Source organism: Oryzias latipes (assembly GCF_053564925.1).
Source record: "Oryzias latipes strain Hd-rR chromosome 1 unlocalized genomic scaffold, Olatipes_Hd-rR_3.1 chr1_Y".
Taxonomy (NCBI): domain Eukaryota; kingdom Metazoa; phylum Chordata; class Actinopteri; order Beloniformes; family Adrianichthyidae; genus Oryzias; species Oryzias latipes.
The window spans coordinates 5,871,849-5,880,218 of record NW_027616335.1 but is presented as its reverse complement, the minus strand read 5'-3'; the positions used below and the strand labels follow the sequence as shown (position 1 = coordinate 5,880,218).

Genomic DNA, 8,370 nt, shown 5'->3' with positions numbered 1-8,370 from the left:
TGCCAGGATGAGCGCTTCGGTGCTGTCCTGTAGGCCAGCCCTTTCTAGCCATTGGTAGGACTTCTTGATATCAGCCACTTCAGTTATGGTCCGGTGGTACATCCCATGCAGGGGTTTGTCCTCCCATGAGGATCTGTCCTCCAGCACTGTATCCTCTGCTCTCCATTGCCTGAGACATTCACTGAGCACACTGTCAGTTGGGGCCTTGAGCTTGATGTACTCATGGATCTTGGATGTTTCATCCTGGATAGTGGCTTCAACGCTCACTAGTCCTCGGCCTCCTTCCTTGCGGTTAGCATACAGTCTCAGGGTGCTGGATTTGGGATGGAACCCTCCATGCATGGTGAGGAGCTTTCGTGTTTTAACATCCGTGGTCTGTATCTCTTCCTTTGGCCATCTTATTATTCCTGCAGGATATCTGATAACTGGCAGTGCGTAGCTGTTAATTGCCCGGGTCTTATTTTTGCCATTGAGCTAGCTTCTCAGAACTTGCCTTACTCGTTGGAGGTATTTAGCTGTTGCAGCTTTCCTTGTTGCCTGCTCCAGGTTGCCATTTGCCTGTGGAATTCCAAGGTACTTGTAAGTGTCCTCGATGTCTGCAATCGTTCCTTCTGTGAGTGAGACCCCTCCTGTGTGGACTACCTTGCCTCTCTTTGTCACCGTCCGGCTGCATTTCTCGAGCCCGAATGACATCCCAATGTCAGTACTGTAGATCCTGGTGGTGTGGATCAGGGAGTCAATGTCACACTCGCTCTTAGCATATACCTTGATGTCATCCATGTAGAGGAGGTGACTGATGTTGGCCCCATTTCTGAGTCGGTATCCATAGCCAGTCTTGTTGATTATTTGACTGAGGGGGTTGAGACCTATGCAGAACAGCAGTGGGGACAGAGCATCACCTTGGTATATTCCACATTTGATGGACACTTGTGCAAGTGGCTTCCCATTGGCTTCAAGGGTGGTTTTCCACAGCTTCATTGAGTTTCCTATGAAGGCTCTTAGAGTCCTGTTGATGTTGTACAGCTCCAAGCATTCAGTGATCCATGTGTGTGCCATCGAGTCATAGGCCTTCTTGTAATCAATCCAGGCTGTGCACAGGTTGGTGTGTCGTGACTTGCAGTCTTGAGCGACTGTTCTGTCGACCAGGAGTTGGTGTTTGGCTCCTCTGGAGTCTCTACCAATGCCCTTCTGTGTGTTACTCATGAATTGATCCATGTGCCTATTTATCTTGGTTGCAATGATGCCTGACATGAGCTTCCATGTTGTGGACAGACAGGTTATTGGCCGGTAGTTGGATGGGACTGCACCCTTTGAGGGATCCTTCTGGATCAGGATTGTTCGCCGTTCCGTTAGCCATTCGGGGTGAGTCCCATCTCTTAGCAGCTGGTTCATTTGTGCTGCCAGGCGCTCGTGGAGTGCGGTAAGCTTCTTTAGCCAGTAGGCATGTATCATGTCAGGGCCCGGTGCTGTCCAGTTCTTCATACCTGAGACTCTTTCTTGGATGTCTGCCACTGTGATGGTTACTGGATTCTGTTCAGGGAGGTTGCTATGTTCTTTTCTCAGAGAGACCAGCCACTGGGCATTGCTGTTATGTGCTGTCTGTTTCTCCCATATACTTTTCCAGTACTGTTCAGTTTCCAGCCTTGGTGGGTCTGCTCGGCTGTTTTGACCCTGCCACTGAGCGTACACTTTTGCAGGTTGAGTTGCGAAGAGCCTGTTTATTCGTCTGGCTTCATTGTCTCTTGTGTACCTCTTTAGGCGGCTGCTCAAGGCTAGGAGCCTTTGTTTGGCAGTTTCCAGTGCTTCAGGTATGGGCATCTGGCTGTATCTCTTAGGTACTTGCTTTCTCATTGTACCTCTTTGAGCCTCTGTCAGCTTACTCACATCGTTCCGAGTTGCCTTGATTTTGGCCTCTAACTGTTGCTTCCATGGTAGGTACTGTTTTCTTCCATGGTTGCTCTTGTAGCCAAGTATCTCAAGGATCACTGCTGCTGAAGTGTAAACCAGTTCATTGGTTTCTGTGATGGTTGTGGTAGGAATTGCCCTCAATGCTTCATTCACAGTTTCCAGTTGACTTTCAGGTACGTCACTTAACCGTTGTAGTTGGTGTCGGGGTTGCCTAGTGTTCATTGTAGACATGATCTTGTCTTTCAAGTCAGTTGCTGCCTCGCTCAGCGTAATTGTGGTTGTTGGGGCTGTGTACCCAATCTCAGGGTGGGAGTGTGGCATAACCTCCTCTCTGACCTGTTGTTCTGGCTCTCCCGTGGCATTGTATTGTATCGCTTCAATCTCAAGTTGTGATAGGAGTTGCCGTTTGTGGATGTTAGAGCACTGAGCTACCAGTTGTTTGGCAGTTAGCCTTGATTGTGGGTTTCGAAGCATCCATTCATTCCACATTCTCTGCATGTAACCCCTCTGGGTGGGATTACTTGAGTAGTAGCATTCTAACAGAACCTTGTTCTCACATCTAGTCCATTTCCGTCTTGTTCCAGTAGCCCACTTTCCATCAGGGTGCTCTGGTTCCTCAGCACCTGACGCAGACCTTGTTTGGCCGGGCGACGTCTGAGCCGGCATGACATGTGGTTCATTGTCTCTCATGTTGTGAGGTAGGCATTAACGTTAAGGGTCTTGCCCAAGGACCCTCACTGGGTGATGTAATTGCCCGTCTTTGTTATGGTAATTGCCCCATTTCCGTTATTATGGTAATTGCCCCATTTCCATTACCATTAATTGTTCTTTAACCAATGAGCTATATCACTTGCCAGATATATGATATAACTCACTGGTTAATAGTTCTGACACCTGCACCTACAGTGCCCTCTAGCGGTTGTTAGTGGTCGAACGGCAACGGTTGTTTGTGAGAAAAAAATTTGTATGTGGGCCAATTTTCGTTTAAAAATATTACAAATCAGTCACTCCTGAGTGTAAGTTGTATATGGAGTCCTCTGACAGAATTATTAAAAACCGTGACCCATAATCCGGAAAACACTTTAAATAAAAATAAATATCAAATATGATCCTAAACGTTTTTTACTCCACTAAATATTCAACTTGTCCAACTGCTGACAATATTTTTTGCCCTGGGGTAAATTAACTGATAAATGTCTGTGGAACAACAACGCTGCACGGCTTGATTTACACGACTCATATCCTGTAAGAAAACGTACCTGTGACTTGATGGAATCGAATTCCTCTCTGATTGGCTGTTGCAGTGTTACTTCCTGTAAAAGGAGGGACTTAAGACAAGCACATCAGCCAATGAGCGTCATCGTGGAGGTGGGGCTCGTTGTTTTTAAAGCAGGGTTTGGTCCTAAATGCCACTTTTTTGCGTGATTCTTGGAGGAAAAGAAGCACTGTGAATATATTTGCCATGGCTACCCACGGAGGTAACGTTTTCCATGATTAATTTGAAATATATTTAACTTCCGACTTTGTTTGAGGCACTAAAGAGCAAGTTTGAACACTTCCGAGAATTGGCTAGGTTCTTATGAACAATAAAGTTGTGTTCACGACAATCACTGTGGGTTTCTTTCTCCCAAACTTTACAGTTTTATTTTTATTTAGTCAGCTGAAATGACACGATCAAGTTAAATGTTGTTACGCGGTTTTAAAGTTAGAACTTCTTTCTTTTTTCTGTCTTCTTTCTAGGAAGCGTTGAAAAGGACAGCAAAACAGAAACTGTGCAGATGGGTGAGTACGTTGTTGTTTTATAACTCTGCTAATATTGCAGCTTCGCTCAATACTGCTCTGATATTCACGCGTGGGGTTGGAAGACAGGAAACAACTTTCAGCACAATTTATGATTAATAAATCTCTTCAATTGTGAAAGAAAAACTAGAAACCCACCATCATAAAGTCTCCATTGCTATCCTCTGTTTTACATTAACTTGATGCACACTCATCCACCAATCAGCTGATTACAGAATTTACAGGATGATGTCTATGCATTTTCTATAAAAGGAACTAAAAATAGACTGCTCCACTAGACGACTTTTTTAATGTGTTCCTCTGCAATTATCTATGCATTAAGTGGAAAACCTGCAGTCTCCTGAACGTCATCTAATGTTATGTTATCTTTTCCAGAGACTGAGATGACTGAGACGGATTCTTTCAACAGGTGAAGACTTCTTTCTTTTTCTTATGTATTTTTCTTTGAGAAAACACTCATTCATATTATATTTTTTCTTTTTGATGGCAGATCATCAGATTTGAATCCAAATGAGCAGTACAGGATGAACCACAAACGGCGAGGCCTGGCCCTCATTTTTAACCACGAGCGATTTTACTGGCGTCTGGGGATGAATAGCAGGAGTGGAACAAATGCTGACCGCCACAGCTTGGAGAAACGGTACCCCTCTCTCACTCCACCGCTGTGGTTTTTAGAAGAACATGTCTGAACGTGTTTTGTCTTTTTGCAGCAAACATTTTGGTTTCTTTGCTTCTATCTTGCTCTCCCTGAACCCATTTTTTTGTTTATCATATAGACTCCTGGATTTAAATTTTGACGTCCGGAGTTATGACGATGCAAAACAGACAGATGTCCTGGATAGAATCCATGAAGGTAATGATCACGTGTGCCTCTACTCTTTCTTGCATGAGCTAATGTGACAGTAAAACTCAGCAAAGTTTGACTAATGCGTTTCCCACTAGCTTCTGAGGAGGATCACTCTGACGCCGACTGCTTTCTGCTGGTCTTCCTGAGCCATGGCGAGAACAACTGCGTTTACACCTACGACGGCATGATCAACATCCAGGACATCACAGCCGCGTTCAGAGGAGACAACTGCCCGAGCCTTGTAGGAAAGCCCAAGATCTTCATCTTTCAGGTACATTTAAACAATACAGATGTCTAAACTGTTTGGGGGGGTGCTCAAAAATCTACTAGTTGTTTTGTTTAATCAAGCCAACAGTCTCCTGCCGCCTTGGAAAAACTTCTGGCTGTCCCATTTTTAGGGAAAATATGAAATTAATACTTCAAAGTTTGTCTGCAGGCGTGTCGTGGAGACAAACATGACACTCCAGTGGTTATCACCGATGCTGTTGACGCCAAGCAGGTGATTAATGAGGTGGTGGTGGATGCCAGTGCAGTAAACACACTTCCTGCTGGAGCTGATTTCATCATGTGCTATTCTGTAGCTGAAGGTGAGTTAAGACAATTACTCAAGAGTTATGTGTCAGATTTTTTTGGGCTTTTATCAAATTAATTTGAGGCCACAAGTGCCCGTGTTGACCTGGTGACCCTGAGAGGGACAAAACGGGTTTAGAAGATCAATATATGAAAGGATTTCAGGCAAAATGAACATGTGTTTGTCATTTTGGAAGAAGTAATTAATATACTTAACTTCAACTTCCCCCTTTTTGTCTCCTAGATTAAAAGTTCTACATTTAATGGATTTATAGTTTGAACACCCTTTCTCTCGTTGTATTTGTAGCACTTTCACATTTCCAAGCCTTTAATGGAACTTGCTGTGCATGTTACAGCTTTACATGTAATGATAAAAAAAACTGAGTTTTGTATAATAATGGAGGAAAATAAAGAGGAGAAACGTTGCTTGGTCAATGTTTCCTTGGCCAAAAAAAAACAAGAAGCATTATTTAAAATACTTGAAATGTTTATTATTGAACCAAATCACTTTTTAAGTCTCATAAAAGAGCAATAACATTCTAAGAGATTTAGGGTTTTTTAAGTAACTCTATAAGATCAGGAAAGAATATGACTAAAGCATATGATTATCAAAAGAAAAATCACTGCACAACTCAGTCGGTGCCTTTTTTTATTGGCCTTGTTTTGTTTCTTTAGGTTTCTATTCCCATCGAGAGACGATCAACGGCTCCTGGTACATTCAGGATCTGTGCGAGCTCCTCAGAAAGTACGGAGATTCCCTCGAGTTCACAGAGTTACTCACCCTGGTCAACAGAAAAGTGGCGATGAGAAGTGTGGGGATGAGTAGAGACCCAAATGCTATTGGGAAAAAACAGGTTCCTTGTTTTGCTTCCATGTTAACCAAGAAGCTGTACTTCAAGAAAAAGTAACAGTGTCAGGTCACGGTTAGAAAATCAATTGATTAAAAAAACATTTTTTAACTCTATATACTTAAAGACCCATTCCAATCATCTTTTGAGTTATTTGAAAACACTCTAGATCTTTTAATTTTTTATTATGCTGTCTTCAGTCAAAATGAAAAACTTCTGTCCTCTTTTTCAGGACATAGTTTCTGCAGAACAGCAGTAGTTGATTAGAAATTTGCCTCTGTGTTGTGATCGCTGGTGCGTAGCAGCCCCGCCCCCCTTCCCCTCCCCGTAGCTGAGAACTCGGAGCAGGGAGTTTTTGGCTCCCCCATCATATTTTCTGTCACAAATTAGATCTTTTTCAAACTGCATTTTTTCATCTGCTCCTGATTCACAATGATTTGAATAAAGAAATACAGTTGGGGTTAATGTTCAATCATCAGGAAAATGCCACAAGGACATGATTAAAACAACCAAAATTAGATTTTCATCAGAGTGGGTCTTTAATATCACTGTGAACACTTTGAATCAGTCTATGAAATCTTGAGACACCACAGTTTATCTAGAGCAGTGTTTTTCAACCAGTGTGTCGCGGCACACTAGTGTTTAGCCGTAGCGTCAGCTGTTTTCGGAAAAGTCCCGCCCCTTTAACTGTCTCCACCAATCATTCTTGGAGTCTTAATCCTACAGCATCAGTCTGACCAATCAGAAGTGGTTAAAGTCTTCACTTCCTTGTCCCGATTTAGCTCATAAAGTCGCTCAGTTCTAACAAAAATACCAGCTAAAGCTCATCTTTAGCAGTGTATCTTTCCACAGAATCCGGTATCAGACCGTGAAAAAAGTGCACAAAACCATGAAGCTCAGAGACGCAAGACTGTCTGGCGTTCGCTGGCTGTTTGCACTACATCTCCCATGATCCATTGGGTTAAACTGACAGCGTCCTCAGTGCACAACGCGTCGTCCTTTGACGTCTTGAAACCACAACGAGCACACATCAGAAAGTTTTTAAATCTTTTAACTTAACTTTTTTTAACATCTTTTAGAAAAAACAGCTGCAACGTCCAGCTTTTTCTGCCACAATTATCACAAAAATTCATGTGAAATTGTGGAGGGGCTGTAGATCAATACAGACTGAGTTTCTCCTTTTTTTTTTTAAATTTGATGCTGGTGTGTCGCAGGAGTTTTGTCAAGGTTAAAGTGTGCTGTGGCTCAAAAAAGGTTGAAAAACGCTGATCTAGAACACTACAGAAATGGCCCCATTTTCAGTCCTGATGCTGTGGAGAAGACCAGCAAACAGACTTTTCAGATCACACCTCTCTTGTAAGCAATAGTGTGGAGAATATGCAGTCCAATACCATGAACCCTGCTAGAATTCAGGTTAAAGGAGCTGACGATGCCTGTTTTTCTAACTCCTTCACAGTTTTTGTACTTTTTCATGCAAATGAATCCCTGATGTAGTTTGTCAGTTTATCAAAACAATAATAACCTTCATTTAAGTTTTTTATTAATACCAAACTCACCATTGCTGTCCACCTCTTTATTATGCTCAGGTGTTGGTTGCTGACAGTGATTCAAAAAGGGCTCAGATGTAGCTGATGATTCAGCTAAATTCCTCTACCTCTGCAGCATTCAGTTTTTACTTCAGGCATGTAGTTTTGACATTTATATCTTTAGTCATGTTTAGGTGAGCTTAGTTGTCAAGGATCTTTAAAAGGACCAATCATTAGAGAAAAATATTTCACTACAGCACCACACACCCATAGAAAGACACCCACTGCCATTCCAAGCCACTTCTTTAAAGGGGAATTCATGATTGTGCTGTTGTGTCGCAGCAGTTCATGGTACTTTGAATAATGCCTTTTTGCACCGCGTTGGTTAAAACAAACTACTGTAGAAAAATCTCAGGGAGGACTGTGTTTGCTCTCTTTTTCCTTTTCCACAATGTTGTGATGTGGGTCTGACATCCAGCACATTTGTCTTGTGCTGAAAACTGTTGCTCTACTGTTGTGACTTTCTGGGTAAAACTGTAACAGTTTTAATCTGTTTTTTTTCTCAGTGTGTTTAATTGGGAAAAGAAATAAAAAATATTCTTTAAATGACAGAGTGCATCTTTTATTTGTTTTGAAATGGTTTACAAGTTTTTCCTTGGAAACACAGAACTACTATATAGAAAATAGAATTAAAAAGCAAACGATGATGGCTAACAATGTTTTAGAACATTGAGCACATACACAGCCACACCAAAAAGAAAAATCTCTAACTAAACAGAAATAAGGAAAACATGAAGCAGGGCGGTTGTGCAGAACTACAGCAGCTGTCCCCTGATCGGGATATAGCAGTTTTGGTTCTGGCCCTACCCAC

The 8,370-nt window shown here is 42.3% G+C and overlaps 1 protein-coding gene across 1 annotated transcript; it reads left to right on the top strand.

The window, feature by feature from the left end:
• The first annotated feature begins 3,233 nt into the window (after positions 1-3,233).
• Positions 3,234-8,110, top strand: LOC101164455 (caspase-6). The gene is made up of 8 exons (XM_023957443.2): positions 3,234-3,386; positions 3,649-3,690; positions 4,084-4,117; positions 4,199-4,348; positions 4,485-4,561; positions 4,651-4,826; positions 4,992-5,142; positions 5,801-8,110. Exons 1-8 carry the CDS (start codon positions 3,371-3,373, stop codon positions 6,031-6,033), a joined length of 879 nt encoding a protein of 292 aa, XP_023813211.2. The 5' UTR covers positions 3,234-3,370; the 3' UTR covers positions 6,034-8,110.
• Positions 8,111-8,370: the final 260 nt, after the last annotated feature.